General features: G+C 44.3%; 1 protein-coding gene and 1 long non-coding RNA gene across 4 annotated transcripts; one reads left to right on the plus strand and one right to left on the minus strand.

The window, feature by feature from the left end:
* Window positions 1–3,291: 3,291 nt before the first annotated feature.
* DNAJA1 (DnaJ heat shock protein family (Hsp40) member A1) lies at window positions 3,292–14,926 on the minus strand. Of its 3 annotated transcripts, none has more exons than XM_019554942.1 (9): window positions 14,903–14,926; window positions 11,924–12,068; window positions 11,389–11,566; window positions 10,328–10,432; window positions 9,893–10,120; window positions 7,788–7,902; window positions 5,407–5,522; window positions 4,480–4,580; window positions 3,292–3,956 (listed from the first exon to the last, which is right to left on the minus strand). In XM_019554942.1, exons 2-9 carry the CDS (start codon window positions 12,053–12,055, stop codon window positions 3,738–3,740), a joined length of 1,194 nt encoding a protein of 397 aa, XP_019410487.1. In that variant the 5' UTR covers window positions 12,056–12,068; window positions 14,903–14,926; the 3' UTR covers window positions 3,292–3,737. The 3 variants fall into 3 exon arrangements, with proteins under 3 accessions (XP_019410487.1, XP_019410485.1, XP_019410486.1); XM_019554940.1 differs by lacking the exon at window positions 14,903–14,926 and adding an exon at window positions 12,218–12,337; XM_019554941.1 differs by lacking the exon at window positions 14,903–14,926 and adding an exon at window positions 12,222–12,243.
* Window positions 12,558–19,192, plus strand: LOC109323414. The gene is made up of 2 exons (XR_002104661.1): window positions 12,558–13,123; window positions 15,949–19,192. It is a non-coding gene; the product is annotated as an uncharacterized LOC109323414 (long non-coding RNA).
* Window positions 19,193–22,279: the final 3,087 nt, after the last annotated feature.

The raw sequence follows: 22,279 nt of genomic DNA on the forward strand, positions 1-22,279 counted from the left end.
CCCCATACCCACCCATTCATACCCCCCACCCCTCTACACCCCCTCCAATAATATTTAAGAGTAAGACTTCACTTAGAGCTTTTATGCAATCACCTCTATACACACAAAACAAAAATCGGGACAAAAAAAAAGTTTTGAAATAAAACTAAAATATGCTATTGTCAATGTTTAATCTTTAGTATATACATTTCTTTTGTGTGTTCCAAGATGGCAAAACCCCTTCCCAAAAGGGGTACTTCTGGTGCCAAGGGTGGGGGGACTTCTAGTAGTAAAGGCCAGGGGTTAGGGGGTGGGACTTCAGATTCAAACATGGCAAGGGGAAGGGGGGGGGCACCTGAAAAGGGGCAGGGCTACCCTTGCATTGCTCAACAGCTTGCCAAAGCTTGTTAAGGAGCCCTCCAGCCAAAATTGCCCACCCCTGCTCTACAGGAACTTCTGGGTTTTAGTCCAGCAAAATCCACAGCCTTGATTATAGCCAACACCCAATTCCTCTGAGTTGAAAGAAAATCCTGACTTAGCAACAGGAGGGGGAAAACACTCCATTCCTAGCCCCATCTGGCAACAAGCAGAGCCCAGAAGTATGAGAAATACCCGTGGAATAGCATAGACAATGAGTCTAAAATGAGACTCTCTGAGAGGCACAGGTTGCTCTATAGTCATCTGCTGCAGACATTTTTGCATTGTCCTTGACAGACGTTGCTGTTGTTGCAGACAGGTTGAGGGTAGAGGGACCACGAATACGATCCATGGGTAGGATACTGTGCTGTGCTGGGTGCAGCCATGCACCAATCCAGCCACATGTACCCAAATTTGGCTGTGCGCTGATACAATCTAAAGCATGCAGAGCCACTTTATCTGACCCTCAGGACTCTCAGTGGGTCTAGAAATTTGACAGCAAGGGAATGGCAAAGCTGCAACTGGTTTCCCCACTCAAAGTTTTGGACCACTGTGGCCAGGTGGCATGGCTCTGCACAGTAAAGGGTGACCACCCCTGCTCTAAAGCAGCATTTCTCAACCTGTGGGTAGTGACTCAAAAGTGGGTCATAATATATCAGAGCATTATGACCTTTAAAAACAGATCAACAAATTTTTAAAATGGATTATCCTTTAAAGGAGAAAAATGTGGGAATCCATGTATTTTCCCTTGCAGGTTGTCAGAGGTCCAGTTTGCAAATGGCTGCTTGGAGCCCCCTCATGCCCACCCTCACCCCTGTAGTTGGGGGGGCTGGGAGGAAGCAGATCAGGAGTCAGGGGTACTGGGTCAGGACTAGCTGTCAATGTTTACAAATGGGTCCTGGTCCAAAAAAGGTTGAGAACCACCACTCTAGAGGGATCTACAGCACTTGTCATGCTAATTAGTTGAGCACAGAACTTTGTACATAGACTTTATCCCTATGGCCATGCAGCTCTTAAAGTAGATCAAAAGTATAGCCAAGCTTGAACATTGCTCAGCAATCAAGCAGGCAGTAGTTGAAATAGTCAGTGTGGCGTGTAAGGTGGGCATTGGGAGGATGAATTACACGGTGTATAAAAATGCAAAGAAAGCAGCAGTGAGCTTTATGTTGGCAAAGTTGGCTAGCATGACCGTACATAAGCGAATGGTAAGTTTGGATGGGATAGTTAGGTTTTCACCTTAGTGAATTAATAAACAGCATTTTGGCTCCAATGTCAAGACAAATATGAGCAGGTAAGGCAGTCAGTGGTTGCCAGTATGTGGAGGATGGGTTTAGGACTTGAGAAAGATACAGAAGCCAGAGATGTAAATAAACATAATACATTTTTGAAAAATGATGTATAGGAATGATCAATTGTAGCAAATACAGCACAAGAAGAACAGGCCCTTGCAATTAGACAGAAGGAAACTCATAAGAGCAGTCTGTGGCAGAATTTTTTTTTTATTGCAGTAGCACCTGAAGACCTCAAGTACAGTTAGGCCCCTTTTACTACCAGGTGCTGTACAAACATGCAACTGCCCCTGCCCAGTCAGCTAGCTCATATATGACACTGATCTAGAAAGGGGAGGGGAAAAGAGGTAAGACACAGCTTTACCCAATACCACACAGCAGACTACTGGGGAGCTGGGACTAGAACCCAGCATGCCACAGGGCAATTCTAGAACTACCAGTCAGGCCAAAGCCTAGACAATAAGAGAAGGCAGCATGCTTATGGATTAAAAGATATAGTAAAGTAAAAAAAGGGTATGTTTAGTGAAGCCATCCTCAAAGCTGGTGGCTTGTAAAGGAAGTTTACATTTACAAAGTAGACTTAAACACAGTGGCTTGATGGTCTTTTAAGCATTATGAACTAAAACCTTGAAAGAACTTGCATCTGGAGCCAGATCTGCATGCGTTGAAAGTTCTTCCCTTCTACTAGGCACACACAGGTTTTATTACCTCTTTTGACGGTAAGCTTAGGCTACGATTTTTACAGACATTAACTACTACTGAGAAGGCAACACTCCATACCACCATCCAGTAAACCCAAGCGAGCTTCTGAGATGTGCCTGATATTCCTTCAAAAACAATGAGGGACAAGTGTAATTAAAATGTAACAATGACCACAGCTAATGATCTACTGAAATGTGAGAGTACATTACAGTATAATTCATTCTGGTTAGATATTTTTTTTTTTGTAAAGGGGGAAATGGGTTAAAAGTGGAATAAATGAAATGTTCTACCACAAAACAGTCTTAGAAGAGAGCTACTGAACAGTTTTGTAATAATGTCCAAAAGGTTTTGCCTATAACTAGAACATTTGCAGCCTTTCAGTAATTAGACTGTTATGCACATGGTAAGATGTGAACTTTGAAACATACTTTTCAAATGCTCACCACTTGTATGTACACTACATCCCCTACACAACATCATTTATCTACCTCCTTCCCTCTAAGCCCCAGTCTGCTATTTCTCCCACTTACTACATCCCCAGAAGCAGATGGACTTCAGTGAGAGAAGTCATGGTCAAGCTTCACATATTAGGATAGTCTTTTTTTTAAAAACTGATTTTTAGAAATGGCTTCCTCTATTGGCAAATAGAGTATGACAAAGGTTAAAGTTTCTGCTTGAGTAAGGAGCTAACTGTAGGAGTACTACAGTGGCCTGTGTCAGAGCACAGGATTCCATATGAGGTCACATGTCATGAGAGCAGCAGGGTGGGGGTGGTGTTTCACCACTATGGTAAGTAGGCATGTGATGTGAATATTGACAGCAGCCATGGCAGATGGAGATAACAGGCTATAGTGCTGTGCAACTGCAATACAGCAAATTTTGATTCAACAAATAGCAGTACAAATCCAGACATCAACAGGTTATATTGTAATTCATACAAAAACTTAAAATCTTAACATTATAAATACTTGTGCATACTTAGTTAATAGGGCATTAAGCTAAAATACCAAAAGATCACCACTGACTTAATCTAAAGCTTGTGCATTTGCACACAAAAAGATACAATTACAAGGCCTTAAGTAAAGACAAGCAGTCAAAATAACAGACTTCTGGACCAAACAGGTAAGGCTGGAAAGGGATCAGCTTTATCTGAACTTGCACCCTGGAGCTGTATACAAATTGCAAAATCATTCTGATGGTGCTGATTTCATTTAATGTTTTTAAAAACACAACTATGGTTGAGTATTACAACAAAAACAATAGCAGGTAGGGACGCAAACTGCTTGTAGTCCTTCACTCGTCCACTAATGCATACAAAACAAGCATCACAATAGATATTCACTGGCCAGTTTAAGATGTCTGGCACTGAACACCACCTCTGGGATGATGCTCATCATCTTCATAGGCTTCTCCGTTATAATGGTGTCTCCTTTCTTGAGCTGGGTCAAAGTCTACCAGATCTACTTGCTCCATTTCTTCAGTCTCTTCTACCTCCTGCCTTGCAGGCAGCAGCTTTTCCAAAAGAGACAACTTATCAGAGGAAAGAAAACCACTATCTGGGAAGTTTACCTGGGGGAGAAGAGGAAAAGATCAGTATGAGCTGCCATTACTCCATTTTGCTAGGTGACAGACTTTCTCTACTATTACTAGGGCAGGCTTGCTCCTACAGAACAAAAAAAAAAAAAAAAAAAATCACCCTGTAATGCACAGAGGACTCCTACTCCTGTAGTGCTGGGATCCCTAATGATGAAGCAGGCATGTGAAGTGGTTTTACTTCTCATCCAACCACCAGATCTGCTCCACAGCTTAAATTACAGGCATTTTCAATTTTAAAAATGTTTTTTTAAGACTACTTGTCTTCCTTTGAAGGCCTTCTTCCACAGTAAGTGACGCATGAAGTGCTTAGGTAGTTTCATGTGTCAGTTTCACTCTAACCCACATCATCCTGTATTGGTTTCAACAGTGCTTTGATATCTTGCTCATTTCTCTGTTCTACGAACTCTGAATGCCTCAAGTCTTCTTAACTACTTCACAGAAGTCAGATTCCTAACATGTTCAGTATTTAAATATATTAATTTGATACATCTTTTACCTTAAACTCAATGATCAAACGCCCTTTTTCATATGGTCTGCGGTAAATGGGCATGCCCTCATTCAGGACACATTTAACATCTCCATGCTTCACAATCTGGCCTAAAAAAAAAAAAAAAAAATACAAAAACCCAAGCACACAAGATAAGCTGTTATTTGGCAGGCAGAGACAAGGGAGAAAAAAAGTTAAGAGTAAAGCAAAGAACAATACAACATATGAATGATTTTAAAATGTCTAGTTTTAAAAAAAATCTTCCAAGTCACATGAGGGAGTCTGCACACCTAAACTCCATTGTTCCCCTTTCACAACTATGTAGGCTTTTCTTTGCTGTCCATAACCTGTACGGAGATGGCGTATAAAGATTTGTTCCCTCTTAAAGCTAAAACCATCTCTCAAGTAGCAGCTGCAGCTTGTCTCAACTCAGAAGCAATAAGTGATTACTTTAAGTCAGTTCATGCACCTTGAAGCCTACTTATGCAGCTACACACTCTAACTAGACACTATTTTGTGAATTTTGAGAGCAACTTCCTGGGGAGACAGAACCGTCATGAAATTCCTATAAGAATGTAATGTATTTAGTAGGGAACCTCATCTCTTACAGTAATTTGGGTGAATTGGACCACAAGTTCCATGTTACTTTAACTTAAATGCAATTAGAATTAGTGAGGTTGCTAGCTTCAGGCCAGAAAACTTGGAAAAACAAAACAAAACAAAACAAAACAAAAAAAACCACCTTTCCCATCTTTTTAGGCTTTGATCCAGATTTATATTCTATCAGTTCCAATTAAGTTGCACTTAACACTTTAGACTATTTTAGTTCAATTAGTCCATTTATAGTCTAATGCAAGCAGCTTAACAGCTCTTCAGACATTTGCTAGATGCACTGATACTTAGTGGAAAAGAATCAGTTTGGAGCAACACACTTACCAGGATGAGAGGTAATAATTATAGTTCTATTATCCAGCGTTGTGATAGGTTTCTGAAAGCCACATAGTGCCTCAACTAGTTGTATGTCCATGCACATGACTAGGTCCTCACCTCGTCTACATTTGAGGAAGTAAAAAATGCCATTCAGTAAAAATTGGGAATAGTAAGCAGAAAGATTAGAGATTCATTATACCTTTGATCTGAGAAAGTAATGAAGACGCTGTAGAACTGGGTTCAAAGGAGCTAAGTTAGAGGGCAAACCTTGATGACCAAAAGAGGGAGCAAGAGAGGTTAGAACGTAAAGTCAGCCATACAGGAGCTGAGACACTCTGCTACAGCAATGTGGATTTTGGATTGCTTTTGTTTAATTAAAAAGGTACTAAAATTAAATCTGGAATCTCAAGATGTGGGAAGGCAGGGCAAAGGGTGAGGGGAGAAAAGAGAACCACTTCAAGTATACAGCCCCATCCTCCTGCATGGGAAGTCTCAACAAGGACAGCAGAATAATGTGAATCTGTAAGACACTGAACGATGCCAATTAAAAAGAAAGTTAGTTCTTGGTTACATAGCTAAAGTACAAGTCAGGAATTTTAGATGCAACTGAGAATTGCTGTAAGTCAGTAAGCATTAGACCTGTTATGATGAATTGGGGAAGGGGTGAAAGGCAGGGAAGGAAGTCAGTTAAAACAATGGTACACATATGTGCACTCAGGTCAGGGAGATCAAGATCTCCATTGCAGTGTTTTGCAAGAACAGACCAGTAGTTCTCAGCCAATTAGGCTCTAAGCACCCTTTGGTTAGAGACTTAAAAAGGCACCCCTCAAAAATGCCAGCTTTTAACTCTCACTTTTTCGAGAGGGGAGGGGAGGGGAGACGAGACTTTTTTTGTTGCTAAGAATTCAGAAATACCAAACACATCAAAATGTTATTTGAAATGTGCAACTTTAAGTTTTTAAAACCAGACATGGGTGTCTGCACACCTAAAACAAAACAGTGCTAATACTGCACAGGGTGTGTAAAAGGATCTCATGGCACCCCAGCTGAGATTTAGTGGAAAAAGAAATGCATGGGAGGAGTCGCAAAGATTTTATGATACTTAGTCATAAAATTAGGTATCGCATTATGTCCCAGTATTTAAAAGAAAAATTAAACTAATATGAGCTCATTTGACTTCACTAGTATTTCAGGTATTAGACAGCCTTGAATTAGAACTGAAGACAAAAAAAGAGGGAAAACAAAAATACAACCTAGATTTTGTTTTGTTTTTTTAAAACAGATAAGAGGCACCAAAATGGACAGATAAATCCTAGAAATTGGTGTGGTTTGTAACAAATATTATGTCACTTAGATTCCAGTTAACAATACCACATTTGTTAGCTTCAAAACTATGATTAGTAGATTTGTAGCATCATAAGGAGCTGTAGGGAAAGATGATTTGCTGCAGAAACTGGAAGATTACTGATACAACTTTAAAACTCACTAAACACTTTAATAAAACTGTGGTATAGAACTGGAGTAAGCTGATGAAATTTGATGGCAGAGTAGAAAAATATTCTGGGTATTTGCACGCACACAGTCTCAGGGCTTCATGATAACCCTTCAAAACCTACTAGGGTGATAGAGTGCTGTTCTTAATAAATTCACATTTTATTAATTACTAATCAGATAATGGATCATTTATGGTACTGTGATTCAGCTCCAAAAAATCAACTCATTTCCATTAGGAGCCGACAGAGCTGGACAGAGTGGCTCATGTGCCAAGAAATGAGGGGGAGCCTTAAGAGACTGGGTCCCTAGAATTAATAGTACAAGTATTCACAACATTTCCAAGTTTTATTGGTGTCAGACTTGCATTGGAATTCTAAACTCACTGACAGTTAAAGAAAAAACCCTCAGAGGTTACTGGAACTGCTGTTATACACACATGTGAGATTTAAGACACAAGCCAGACACTTGCTGGTGACAAAAATTACAATCTTAAACTTTACCAATAGGGACCCCGCTTATGAAATGGAGTTTAGTCTGTTCCAGGGACACAAGTAAAGCCACAGTGCAGTGGCCTGGCCTTAAAAGATGAAGTATTCAAGCTAGCATCTACAAGCACTTTGGAGGGGAACCCCCCCCCCCAAAAACCTTACATCTCCTAAGCAGCAGAAGTACTGACCATTTTAAGATTAAGTGCACAACTATTCCTGCAAACATGCAGTGAATCTATACACTAACCAAATACTTGGCTTACTATAAAACTAGCTTATAACAAACACCAGGAAAAACAGAATTAAGTGTTGTTCAATTCCAGAAATTAGTAAAATGAATCATAATCTGTGAAGTTTTTGGAGAAGGATCTCAGAGTGTAAAAGGAAGATGTACAAAGTTTTTACCTTGTAAACGTAGGGTGGTCTTTTTGATCCAAGACAATAATGATATCACCTGGTTCCAATCCTGGCTCTTGGTCCCCTTCACCATGGAATGTTATTTTCTGACCATCTTTCATTCCTATTACAAATGGACTAAATTAAGACAAAAAGCTACGAAATAAAAAGTATCACTTCAGCAGATACCATCTTGTGTAAGAAAGCTCCTGAACAGGATCTTGTATTACACAATTTTCAGTCTATCAACCAACCATCTCCATAGTCATGTCTGATCTAAACCAGGCATGGGCAAAATGCAGCCTATGGGCTGGATGTGGCCTGCCAGGCCACTGTATCCAGCCTGCAGGGCCTCTATATAAAAAAAATATATATATATTTATCTGCCCCTGGCTGCCTGTCATAGCTTGCCAAAACTTAGTAAGCAGCCCTCCACCCAAAATAATTGCCCACCCTGATTTAGACCAGGGGTTGGGATATTTAGCAGCAGGGGAGGAGTAGGAGTAGAAGTTTGATACACCTGAATCCAGCCAGCATCCCCCACCCAGAATCTACCCCCCCACAACCCATCCAGAGCAGCCTGGCTGTTCCAAGTGCCCCCCCCACCATCCCTGCATGTCCAGATGAGGGCCTCAGGGTCAAACCACTTCCCTACCCCCAGACTCATCAGGCCCAGGCCATTTCCCTCCCCCCGCCACCCCATGACTATTAAGCACTTCCCCCCTATATAAAAAGGGCAGCCATTACATCACCCCAGATCAGTCATGCCATGATGAATATCCTCATTTCCCCCCACCCCCCATCATCTATTCATTCTAATTCTTTTCAGTTTTTTTAAAAATGGGTAGCATATTCTCCAACTAAAAATTGATAGCCAAAAACAGCCCGTGGTCAATTAGTGAACCCCAGAACAGGGGTTTTAAAGCCTTTTCTAGTAAGTGTACCCCTGGCAGCTGGACAAGGAGCAGGGAGGGTAAGGGGCATGCAGCTGGGTGCTGAGCAATGGCAGCTGCCACATACAAGCTTGCTCCCCCCTCCCCACATCTGGCCAGCACCTGTGCAGCTCGTGGAGGGGCACAGCTGCCCCCCACCCAGGAGGCAGCAGCACTCTGCCCCTGCTTACCTGCAAGGACCACCAAGGGTATGCATACCCCCAGTTAATAACCCCTGCCCTAGAGCCGTTACACTAAACCCTCATAATAGTTTTACTATTTTTCCTGCCTTAAAAAGTACTTTATAAAAATTAAACAGAAATGTAGCAGGCAGCTACTGATAAGGGCAGGATGCTTTGATCAGTTGCTGGTGCAGTGTTTGTCAGACTCATTAAGTATCCGACAGCCCAAAGTTCTTGCACAGCTGTACCATGTTTTGTCATCTCTTCAGAAATAAAAGCTTTTTCTGCATCTGTTATTCAATATAGTATTATTTCCCCTACCACATAAGAGCTGCTTATAAACTTTAGGTGTTTATTATGCATTTGCCAGATACTGTTCAAGTAGTATAGGAGGTCAGTGCAGGACCTGGAGCATGTATGTCAGGGTGGCTTAACAAATTGAGTTCTAAGCACAGTGGGCTTAGGACTGCTTTTACACCCCATTACTGTAGCAGACCTGGTTCCTCTTCACACTGAAACACAGCAGAAGTGATCGGGATCTGCAGTCCCAAGGACTAGATGACTAACCTTGGAACAAACAGGTTGGATCAGAAAAACAAAGCAAAGAATGTCTGTTTAATGGCTAGATAACCGAGTCAGCATTGACACACCAGCCTGTTCTTATGAGTGTCAATTTTTCCTGAACCTGACATTTGCTTGTTTAGCAGAGTCAATACATAAAATACTAACATTACAGGTTGTCAAATTAATGCCCATGTACGAGTCAGTGCAAATTCATACACACTAGCCATCAAGTTTGTTTATTCAAAGCCATGACCTACACTTGAGACTGCAGAACCTGTTTACCACTCTAAACAGCAAAGCTGCATACCACATTATTGCTGTGCAATAGATTAATGCCAACACTGGGCACTTCGAAAGACATGTTTGACGCTTTAATGAATTTCAACTTGCATCAGTTGTGCAAGGTTAGTCAAAAGTGTACATTTAAGAGACTTACCCTTATCAATATGAACTTCTAAAATCTTCTTCTCCCGAACAATCTTTCTTCCAGTGCAACTTTTACACCTGTCCTTTGGACTGATACGCTCCCCATGGCCCTGACACTCCATACAAACCGACTGGATTTGCTGAACCATTCCCGGTCCTATCTGGTGAATTCTTATTTGCATGCCTGTACCTCTGCAGTTGGGACAGCATTCCACTGCACCTTTCTTACCACCTCGACCTGGTAACAAGACAGCAGAATGAAAGATTTAATTGACAAATGGAATAAAATCCAAATAAAAAAAAACATCAGAAGTACATTTATTTAGTTTATTGAAAACTGCTTTCACCTGAACATACGTTTTTTGTAAAGGTTAACTGAATTCCCCTAGCTTATTTTCTGTTTACAAGTTACCTAGAGTTCTAGACTGTAGTACAGAAAACTTACCTTCACATTTGTCACAAATCACATTCTTTTGCAGAGCCAGTTTTCTTGTTGCTCCATTGTACAAGTCTTCTAAACTTACTGATAACTGATGAACAACATTTTTGCCTGTAAAGAACACACTCATTATTCCAGACTTCATAATTCCATGCTAATCAGATTTTGTTCTCTTATTTCTCAACTGAAAAAAAAAAATCGACCAAGACCTAATTCTTCAGAACACAGCACATTTACTAGAGGGAAATACTTTAACACAAACCAACTGCCCATCAGGAATGACAGGGGTCAGGGCACAGGGACAGAGCAGGCAAGGTGGAGGGGTAGGAGGGGAGGGAGGGAACTTGCCCCGCCATCCCCTTGGCCAGTATCCTCTGCTGCCTCCAGGGGACAAGACCCAGGAGAGGGGCCACAAGGCTGTAGTTGCGCCACCCTGGCCCCCACACACCAGATCTAGTGCATGGGGGCACATCACCCAACCTGCAGGGCTCACCACAGGTTTAGACTACAAGTTGCAGTATAGGAGCTGTGGCAGTATTAAAGTGCTGTAACTTAATCCAGAGCAGCAGCGATTAATGTTTTCCCTCCCTCCCCACAAGATTTTCAGGCCTTTAGGGAGCCCCATGGGCTGTGAGACACGCCCTACCACCCAAGGGGAAGGTTGAGCACCACTGCCTTAGACAGACCTCTGTTCTGACCCAGATTATTTCTTATGTTCTTAAGAAAAGTTTGGCACATGCACAGTTAGCTTAATCTCCAAACCTCCAGTTTTAGACAATGACACCACTGACATCTTGTGACCTACCTATTAGTAGTCATACAAACTTAATATTATAACTCACTACACATTACATTTAGAAAATAAGATTTAGATTGTCATAATTTTCTTGTTTTCATACACTGGCATAGGAAAGCTAAACACTTGTTTAGTTTATATAAAAAAGTGTAGCCACTCCATCTTCATCTTTTCTTGAAGACTAACAGAAGCAAGCATGATCTCTTTCAATGGAAGGATCTGGTATATGTTCAACTGGTAGTGTACCCAACATGACAAAGAGGTCACATACCTCGCCTCTCTCTTTGCATTCTTCCACCTCCTCCAAAGAACATGTCAAATATATCCATGGGGGATCCAAAGCTACAACCAGAACCACCCTCTTTAATGGCCTGTTCACCTCCTTTGTCATACAAGTCTCTCTTCTTGGGATCAGAGAGAACTTCATATGCTTGAGAAATCTGTTTGAACTGCAACAGAAACCAGCACATCGACTAAATCCACCAGGAAATGACAAGACCCCATCCCATCCCTCTAACATCAATAATTATTAGCTTTAAAGCAGCAGCCCATTTGGCTGGTGAATGAACTTCAACCAAACCAGCTTTTACAGGGGAACTTTCCCCACCCTTGTTCCTGCTGTACTCAGGCACAGCCACAACCAGAAACCCAAGCTGGAAAGAGGCCCAGTGCTTCCACTGCATTCCTGGATCAGGGAGGGGAGTAAGAGCACCTACAGGGAAGCCCCACAGGCTGCTCTCATTAAGGATAAAGGGGGAATAGAGATGAGGCGAGGTCAGGCTCCCAGCCCTCCCCCACGCCGCTACCTTCTCCCCCTCGTTGGGGTTTTTGTCGGGGTGGTACTTCAGCGCCAGCTTGCGGTAGGCCTTCTTCAGCTCCTCCTGGGACGCGCTGGGCTTCACTCCGAGCACATCGTAGTACGTCGTTTCTTTCACCATCGTGAACGGCGACCTGCGCAAGCCGCCTCCGTCAGCCGCGCGGCACCTCTTGCGCCACCCCTACCCCAGCGCCCCCCAGGGTCAAAGGGGCGGCAGCATCGCGCAAGCCTCAAGGCAGCGCCCCCCAACCCCCACCCCAGGGCGGCGGCAGCGGCACCCTACCTGGCTGGCTGGCTGGCTGGGTGGCGGCGCTGGCTCTGGCAATTCCCCCGGCCTCCCGACTTTTCTGGAAAGTTCCGAGCGAGGCTCGGCATCCGGGGCCTTTTGTAGCCGGGGAGGCCTCGCCCCGGAAGCTTCGTCCCCTCGTTGCCGGGCAGCCGGAGGCGGGAGGGGGCGGGGCACGGGGGCGGGAGCCAATGGCAGCCTCTGACCTCGCCTCACCCCGCCGGCTCTGGCCGGCGGGCCACAGTCCCCAGCGTGCGCTGCGGCCGCTTGGCGGACTACGATTCCCGGCTACGGCGCGGTGGAGTGGTGGGGGTGTGGTGCATGCTGGGAACTGCGACGCCTCACGGCGCGCGTTGTGTGGCGTATTTCCTGGTTTAGTCTCGTTTCCAAACGAAGCACGTAAAACACGGGCGGGGCGAGGGATGCAGAAATAAGGCAAAATGCCAGAGTTGCAAGTTTCTAGGCGCCACCGCTCGCGGGCTAGCGGTAGAAGCGCTCTATGCAAGGGAACTTAGGATGCTGCCCTGCACAGACTTGCGTTATCAGGGCCGTGACTTAATGCGGGACTGGTACGTTTTGTACCTCGTTAGGGGAGAAAAACCCCAAAGATATACCTGCTGGACGATGGCTAACATAGCTTCCCGGGGAGCCTTTGTGTGCACTAAGTACTGAGAAAAGAAAGGCTGGATTTCCGGGGCTCAGTTCAGTCACAGACTTTCTTTTGATATCGTTGCACAACCTGCCAGCTCGGTTTGAAAGATAGAAAATGAGCCCCCCTCAGCACTGAGAGGAGGAATAGTTCAAGGTTAGCCTAATTCCATTGGAAAACACGGGGGATGGTTTCGCCACTGTACGCAAAGGCCATAGGAACAAAAAAGTGAAACCAATTGTGATTGCCCTAAGGTGAGTGAAATGTGTACAAGTAAAGATATAACATTGTAGATGATGACAGATTTTATTTTAGGTAGATGCCGTTATGGTTCTGTAATCTGAAGTAGTTTGATAATCCCAGCATTTATTTTCTTCCTAAAAGAAGGGTCGTCCATGAGATAATGTATAAGTAAATAAAAAACAGTCTTCCAGAATTAAAGGCTGGGAGAGGCCCAAAGTCTAGCTATTGCAATGTATGAGCCCAAAACAGAGATGCTTAATACCCAATTCAGCAGCAGATTGTGTGCCCTCATGTGGAGACAGCTGAAATAAAGTGGGCTCAGTAGCTAGTAAAAATGGTTGAGCACCTTGCAAGAGCACATCTGGTACAAGTATATATGCTGAATGCATATTGGACTGCTTTTTAACCCTCCCTGCTGTCTTTGCGTCAACAGGACTGAAATAAGTGATTTTTCACTTCAGTAAGCTTTGTGAAGTGAATCAGTGGTCTCTTGCCATTCCTAGAACATAAGTATCCAGCTTGTAGAAATCTGCATGTGGAAGGGCAGGCATCATATTTCCTCTGCTTTTGCACAATGCTGAACATAATTAAATGCTCAAACAATAATTGCTGCAACTGTCAACAAGAATGCCTGAGAGGCTGAAGGTGGAAGTTCCCACACATTCCTATAGCACCATTTCCTGTGTTCATCTTGCCTTCAGTATCAGAAACTGAATTTTAGAAACCCCGTCCCTGTTGGATCGTGCAGCTTGATTATCTCTCATTCTCTGCTGCCCCCCCCGCCTTTTTTTTTTTGCTTAACACACATTTCAGAGTGCTTGAGGGATGTCTCATTCTCCTGCTGTGTGTCTGAATTGTCTTCTATTTTCCTCTTCCCACTGAGCTCTCTACAGCTTGCTCCACCCTGCAAAAATCCATTCCTATGCTTGCTTCACCTGTCGCAACCCAATAGTACTTGTCATTCTCCTCCAGTTCTTTCCTACTGCTCCATTTTTTCCACTGTTCCTGCTGTCTTCCCCTACCAGCCCTTGGCAGGACTTCTTGTCCTTAAGCTGGGCATGCTGGCAAGGGCATGAAGGGAGACTAGGGAAAGGGAGGGCAGATTGTGGGACAGTTGAGAGAGCAATAGAAAGATTATGTTCCTTGTCATGAGCCTTATTTAAGGGTATATGGTGTGGTCTGGTTTAAGGGTATGCTGTGTTATGGTGGGAGGACTTCATGTAAAAAAAATGGCTATGAGTGTTCTAGGGGCATGTGTAGATGAAACAGGGATTAATGTTGAGCGCACCTGAAAATTTTAACCCAGCTTTGTTTTGGTACGATGCATTTGTGTTTGCACAACACGGCGCTTTTGAGTGACTTAAGTCTCTTGTGTCATTCCCTGCAGATTTCAGTAGGGGGAGTCAAATACCAATATACCCCCACCCCCAATGTCTTTCCTAATGTATTACAGCAGCAGGCACATGTAAACCTGCCTCCTCTGTCCTTGCCCCCAGCCTCTCACTGAGAGTCTCCCCTGGACACGGTCATCCCAAAAACCTTGTTACTTGCTTCCGCCTATGCTCGGTCAGTCGGTCTGGTCTCTCTACGTTGGTATGTGACCTCAAAGACCCCCATCACAATCCCCATTCCAAAAATAAGCCATGTGAATCCTCCTGTCCTGCTCCTTTCCCTTCCCATCCTACCATGTTACAAATATATGTGCTTTTCTTTTATTTACTGTATAGCTGCTATGATACCATAAAATGTTCAGGGTTCAGAGTAGTGGGTGGGTAGGTGTTTGTTACCACCTGGTTGACTGGCAATTGCTGTCGATGATGGTGGTGGTGGTGATGAGCAGGCAAGCTCTTCTGTGGTTTTGTTGTTGTTGTTGTTCTGGTGTTTTTGGACTACATTTCCCAGCACCCCGAGCTCATTGATCTTTGTGCAGTTTCCAGTGGGGGCTCCCATTGAAACCTTCCCGTTCCCTGCCCAGTTCTACCATCAGTCTGTTTGTGTAGTGTGTCATACGGCTTTTGGGGGTGTGTTATGAAATGTTTTATAAATGTTTTTGAAAACATGGGTTGCTGTTCAGCTTGGTCCCCCACCTGCCTAACCCACCAAAAGCTATAGTGCCCAAGTGGTTGGGGGTGCTTTTTCAGACGTAGGTGACGGTGCGTAATGCCCCCCCACCGCAAACCACATACAGGCTGGAAGCAGCAAACCCCTAGCCCAGTCCACATTTTTCCCATTTCCCCTGACCGTCCTCCCCTCCACCCCTGTCTGCAACACCGCAAGCCCTTGTATAGAGACACAGATTTAAAGTGTAAATAAATTTATTTTAACATAACCAAGCAAAAGAACAAAGCACTCTTAGGTGTTGTTCTCAGCAACACCCCCACCCTGCCATAGCATGCAGGTTCAGCTGGGGGCGGGGGGCGCTAATTTGCCTAAGGCCCTGCGCCAGTGGCATACTGCAGGTCTCTGGCACCTGGAGGCCAAGCCCAGGGTGCCACTACCCTTCCTCCTGTGCACCCTTCCTCCTGTGCAAGCCGCCTTTGGCAGTGGCTTCGGTGGGAGGGGGGGCCAGTGGCGCAGAGTGCTGGTACCCCCAGGCACCTGCCAATGGCACCCCCTTTGTGTCTGCCACCAGGGTGGCTGCCCCACCTGCTGCTGTCGGTATGCTACTGCCCTGCACCCTGATAGGGTCATCTGTGGTTGGGGGGGACACATTGTTTAGTTCAAGTTTATTGTAAATGGGGCTGGTGAAATTGTATGGGCGTGAAGGAAGGTATGCGAGGTGCACAAGAGGCACCAATACAAATTCTGATGCTCTTTCTATCCTCCCTCCCCTCAGTTTTTAGATCCCCTTCCACTGCTAGCTGCTGGCTGATCACTCCAGGTTGGTGTGACAAGAGGCAGAAAGAGAAGATGAAGAGGATGACAACACTTCCTTCAGGATTCTCTCAACAACTAAGCTATTATGCATTATCATTATAGTTGCCTTTCATCCTATAGACTTATATAGACTTATAATAACAGATAATACTAATACTGTCATAGTAGTTAGGAGTCAATAATACAATTAATTCCAATAGTAATATATTAATAAGAGTTTGTAATAATGTTAATGATGATTTGTTAATGATCAATAATAATTGTAATGGTTCAATTCCTTATCACAGCATTTCAAAGCAGGTAGATCCGCTTTATCACCCCCCACTCCTCAAACTGCCTCTTGCAGCACACATACTACGCATCCTGGGCACACATCACACATATCCTGGTCCTCCACCATATATATAGCCGATATATGATATAGGCTTATAATTACAGTTCAATTCCTTATGATGAGAAAACACATACTGAGCATAAGGCAGGTGATTATGCACCTTCCCTCCCTGCGTCTTTCCCCATGGTGGCGGTGGGGGGGTGATTGCCCACTTCTTAGTTACTGGCCATAATAATGAGCAAGCTCTTCCCTAGTTCCCTCTATTCCTGTGGCTGGAAGAGTGCATCTTTTCTGAAAAGTACCCTAATTCTGAACCTGATGCCACGCCAGGAAGGGGACAAGGCTTTCTTCTCGCCCTCCTCTTTGGTTGCTGCCCAGGCCACAAATGCAGCTGAGGCTATTTTCAGTAGGACACTATTCAGTATAAAGCAGATCATTGAGGGGGCTCATGTTCATTGTGTGACAGTCCCCTCACTAGCCTACTATCAAGCGACTGTTGCTGTAAATAAGCACATAAAGAAATGTATAATAACTATGTAAAGAATGCATGCTAAAGTAAATATATACATTATTAAGTACTTAAGAATTATGAATTGCCTTTACACATTGTAATATTTGAATAGTTGATGGCCACCAGGACTGCTAGGACTTCTCTTCTATCTACTTGAAGTTCTTCAGGTCCATTTCATATTATTCTCACCCTACTCCTGGTTGCTGGCCACAAGTACTGCTGAGGTTTCTTATCCGTCTACTACTTGAATTGCAGAGGCTTTTTTCACAGGCTTTTGCCCGAGCATCAGCTAAGGTATGGAAAGAATTGCACAAGTACTGCAGATCCATTTCATATTATTCTCACCCTCTCCCTGGTTGCTGGCCATGTTTGCTAATGAGCGTATTATGGAATTGTAATTTGAGAATTGTTGCTGGCCACAAATGCAGAGGCTTTCTTGGTTGCTAGCCAAGCCTCCTGCTTTCTTCACTAGCTTTGGCCCGAGCATCAGCTCGACTGTGGTAGGAGTTGTTGAAAACATATCGTCTGACTGGGGTAAATACAGAAAACATGTCTTCTGACTGGGGAAAAGCTTCCTGAGGAAAACCCTCCCTGCCTCCTGCATCAGCACAAGTTGCACAAGTTCTGCAGACCCATTTCATTCTTTGCTGCAGCTGTGCTTGGGAGTTATGACCACTGCACTGGCATAGGGCTGGAGGCACAGGTTGGGCCTTCCTTATCACTCTCTCCTTGAGTTTCTTTTCTGAATTGCAGAGGCCTTCTTCTCTGTTGCTGGCCAACTCTCCTGCAAATTCCCTCCTGGGGTCCAAGTAGTAGGCCCCTTGCCTGTGGCCTCTTCGCCCCACACACCCACCTCTGCTTTTCTTACACTTTTCTGTTACACCTTGTAACTTTCAAATTGTTGCTGGCCACAAATGCAACTGAGGCTTGAGTTTCTTCTTTGAATTGCAGAGGCTTTCTTCTTGGTTGCTGGCCAAGCCCTCCTGCAAATTCCCTCCTGGGGTCCAGGTAGTAGGCCCATGCCTGTGGGCTCCTTGCCTCACTTACTCACCAACCCACCACTCTGTCTCCTTGAGGCTTCTGTCTCCTTGAGTTTCTTCTCTGACTTGTAGAAGGAAGATTTTAAATAAATAAGGGTAACAGAAAGTAGTATAACCAAAGGGGGGATTTTCCTCCCCAGTATCTTTACAATATAAAATATTGTAAAACCTCTATAAAACTATACTATAGGCATCTGCCTGCCTGCCTGCCTCCCTCCCTCCCTAAGCTTTGGGGCCAGCAAAAATTCAAAAGTTACTATGTAGCAGATATTAGCTTTGCCTGACTCACCCAGGCAGTTGAGTTGGGCCATGCATCTCCATTTGAGGGGGCCCCTTTGGGACCATGCCTGCCCACCCCCTCTTCACTTAGCCATCTTCCTGCTGGGACATGTTCAGTAACCAATAAGTGGGCTGCCTCCGTCCCTCTCCCCCTCCATTCATCATCCCTCCCTCCCCGCCCAAGCTTTGTGGCCAGCAACAATTTGAAAGTTACTATCTGTAACAGATATTACCTACATTCATCTCTATCTTCTGGTGGGGAACATTGTAATGTATTGTTAAAGTTTTTATAGAGTTGCTAAAGGCCCTGGGAGGTCCATGCTTGCCGCTAGCAGTGGGTGGGGTTGTTTAGTCGTCTTTCTTACAAGAAATGCTGGCTGCACACTAGCGCTGGCCAAGCATTTGACCTCCCTCCATCCGATAACAGTCCACCCTGCAACTCTTTCCAGTACTGCCATGACTCCATAAAAGTTGTGCAGTCATCAGCTCTCCGAAAACTACCCCACCCACTCCCACATTGGCCATGCATGCCAATTCTGCCTATCAAAGAAAACATGACACATATATAGACCAAAAATAAAACACTTTATTCACGTGTCTTCTGGAGTTCCTTGTCCGCAGACATCTGCTGCTGGGACGTGGCCAGTAACCAGGAAGGGGGGCTGGCTGCCTGCCTGCCTGCCTCTCGCCCTCCCCTCATGCAGCCCTCCATCCCTCACCAAGTGACATACTGTATGGGAAGAAAGGGAATGCTCACACTTATACAACAGTTGCTTGATGGTTGTAATACTGAGGGGAATATCAAAGGATTATTCAAAGGACCCTGGGAGCATATTGTGAATTGGTGTTTTATCCTATTGTATTGTGTTTGCTGGTAATGGCCATAATGCTTTAGAAAAAAATGTATTCACCAGTTGACTACCAATGATATTGCTGAGTAAAACAAATGTGTATACTGTTTTAGCTTTATTGTTATTTCGCGATCAAATTGATTGCAATTCAATTTATTGTGAAAAAAATAAAGATGAGGATCAAAAAATGCTGATTTGTACTTGCTCCTGCTTTATTTCAGGGCATGGACCTGGGAGCAGGGGAGCAGTTTGCAGCCAGCCAGTGGTGGGAGTGCAGTCCCTTAGTCAAGTTGTTCTTGTTTGTCAGTCAGGATGGTACCATCTTTCACTTTCAGGTTTGCAATCTTTTTACAAGTTGGACCAAGTGCCTCTTTAATTCCATCATAGGTACCATGAAGGTCCCCCTTTCAAAACAGATCTGAATCTTTTTGCACAGATCTGTTACCTCACCCATCTGTCCAGCAGATGGCACTAAAGAATTGCTGAAGCTCAACCAACCCAGAGTGAACAAAGAATAGGCAACACACCAATTCAACTTAACTAAAATCTAACTTTTTATTAATACATGAAATATTATATTGATAATTTATATAGAGAGAGGGAAAAACATTTAGATCAATGGTGTCACCCAATCCAAGATGTTCCCCACCATAGGTTCTTATAGCCAAGCAGCAATCCTGAAAATAGAGGGTGGTTGTCTAGGTGGTCTTCTGTCTGGCATGGTCCAGGTGTTGTTGAATAGACAACTAGACACACTTAACTTCTGTGTTGCCCCTTTTTATGCTTTTTCTTTAACTCCACACTTCTGAGACTCTTTATTCCCAGGTACCATTGATTGGTTTCCTTGTGGCCATCATACTGTCCACATTCTATCCTGTCAGCATATTCCTTTGTTCCAACAAACCCATCACATATTAATTTGGTCCTTGGTCTCAATGTGCGCATGTCCCTGGCCTCCTAATTTGGTCCATCCATGAATACCGGAAATCCCAAGGGCTCTGCAGTTGGGCAGTGTCCAATTGGTCCCCTTTTATTATCTTTCATGAACATATCCAATCATCCCATCCTTCTGATTCAGTCAGCTAGTGCCAAGTTCAGTTAATTTAAGCTAGTAACAAGGCCTACATCCTACACACCTATGTTGACCACACTAGAATACAAGCTACCCTCTCATACTGATAGTCAAAAGCAAACTGGAAGTGAGCCCAAGGCTACAGCTGACAATGCAGATATAGAATGCAAAAAGAAAAGTTCAAATAATACTGTAATTCACAACTCAAGTAGGTCCAACTAAGGCTAAATATAACAAGCTACCCTAACAGATTTTGCAAATGCTTCTGAGCACATTCTCTGGTGGCTTTCTGGACTGCAGCCTTAGCCTCTTTGAATTTGAGATTTCTAGACTTAGTTGGTTATTGAAGTAGAGTTAGGTGAGCTTGCTTTTTCTTTTCTATGACTGGGAGCAGCAGATGTGCAGACACTGTTCCCAGTCAGGTTTTTTTATCTTTGTTGTTACAAAGATATCCTTGGCAGTACCCAGTGTCTTGTTCTTGAAATTTTCCCACAAGGTGTCAGAATCAGGGGAATCGAAGTTGATCATTTTAAGAAACAAGCGCAAGCATACATTGAAATTGTACATGTGTCAGAGTCCTTCATGTTAGCGATGCTGAGGCAAGGTTTGCCTACAAAAATCACAGACACTGAAAAGGTCTTGTACCTATTTTCAGACTTAGTGGATAGTCATGGCTCTTACAAAGTGGTTAGCTAGAAGAAAAACATCAAAATATGAGTGCAGATGAAAAACCAATTGCTCGTTACTGCACTGACTGACAAATTATTGTATTAATAGAAAAAGCATTGCAGATCTCTTTTCATTACTGAAGTAATGGCTTATCAAAAACAGGGAAGAGCGTAATCTTGCAGGCCCCTTGCAAGTACTGCTGCTAGTGCCTGCACCCACTGAGCTCTTCCCTGTTTGATAGACTGGTGCATAATGCCTTGATGTTGCAATTAGTAGGGGAGGCTACATGGAGGGCAAGGGATTCATTTGGAAGAGATGGTACCTGTATAGTCCAAGACTCCCATCCTGGCCTCTCATGCAGAAAGGAGGGCTAGGTGGGGGAGTAACACCATGGTCACCTGTGCCCATGCCTGCTCACCTGCCCACCCCTGGGCTGTGTGCCCACGGCCTTTGCACTGATGCGAAAGGGGGGTGGCCCTCCCTGCCCTGCCTAGCTAAGCTTCCCATCCACTGGCCTTCCCCCCACAACACACAGGGAGGTGGGAAGCAGTTCAGGACTTTTTTAAGTGCCCAGCAAGCTCAATGCCTTTTTTTGCCCCAGTCTTCACAGGCAAAGTCAGCTCCCAGACTACTGCGCTGGGCAGCACAGTTTGGGGAGGCGGTGAGTAGCCAGCAGTGGTGAAAGAACAGGTTAGGGACTACCTAGAAAAGCTGGACGTGTAGAAGTCCATGGGGCTGGATGGGATGCACCAGAGGGTGTTGGGACAGTTGGTTGGTGTGATTGCAGAGCCATTGGCTATCATCTTTGAAACCTCATGGCCGTCAGGGGAGGTACCGGAGGTTAAAGGGCAAACATAGTGCCCATATTTAAGAAAGGGAAAAAGGAGAACTACACTTAGGATGGAACCAGGGAACTACACTTAGGATAGAACAGTCTCAGGTATTAGTACAGGCTGGGGGATGACTGGCTGGGCAGCAGCTCTGCAGAAAAGGACCTGAGGTTACAGTGGACAATAAGTTGAATATAAGCCAGCAGTGTGCCCTTGTTGCCAAGAAGGCTAACGGCATATTGGGCTGCATTGGTAGATGTGTTGCCAGTAGGGCTGTGAGAAACTTCGGAGGTGTTTCAGCCTGTTTTTGTGCCCAAAACACCAAATCCAAAATAAAATGGAAGACTCTGAAACATCTCGAAACTAAATAAAACCATCCGAAACATTTCACAAATGTTTTGGATGTTTCGGAATGTTTCAGAGGTGGGCTTGCAGGGAAACAGAAATTCAGAAGAGGGAGGGAAAAGGGGGACGAGGGAAGAACTACTCTGATATTGACATCTGTAGCTAGCCAGTGTCTGCAACCTGTCCCTGAGGTACCTTCCAATCTCAGTGCTTTAGGGGAGTGATGGTAGTCTGCTATCATCCTTCATGTAGATCCAGGGGCCTGCATCTCCTGGAAAAAGTCCAGCACAGCCCCACAGTCCTCCTTCTAAAGTGCCAGGAGGCTGTGGCTGGGCAGGGCAGCCTTGGGGGCTTCTCCT

The sequence above is a fragment of the Crocodylus porosus genome, unplaced genomic scaffold (genome assembly GCF_001723895.1).
Source record: "Crocodylus porosus isolate Cpor-Errol unplaced genomic scaffold, CroPor_comp1, whole genome shotgun sequence".
Lineage (NCBI taxonomy): Eukaryota > Metazoa > Chordata > Crocodylia > Crocodylidae > Crocodylus > Crocodylus porosus.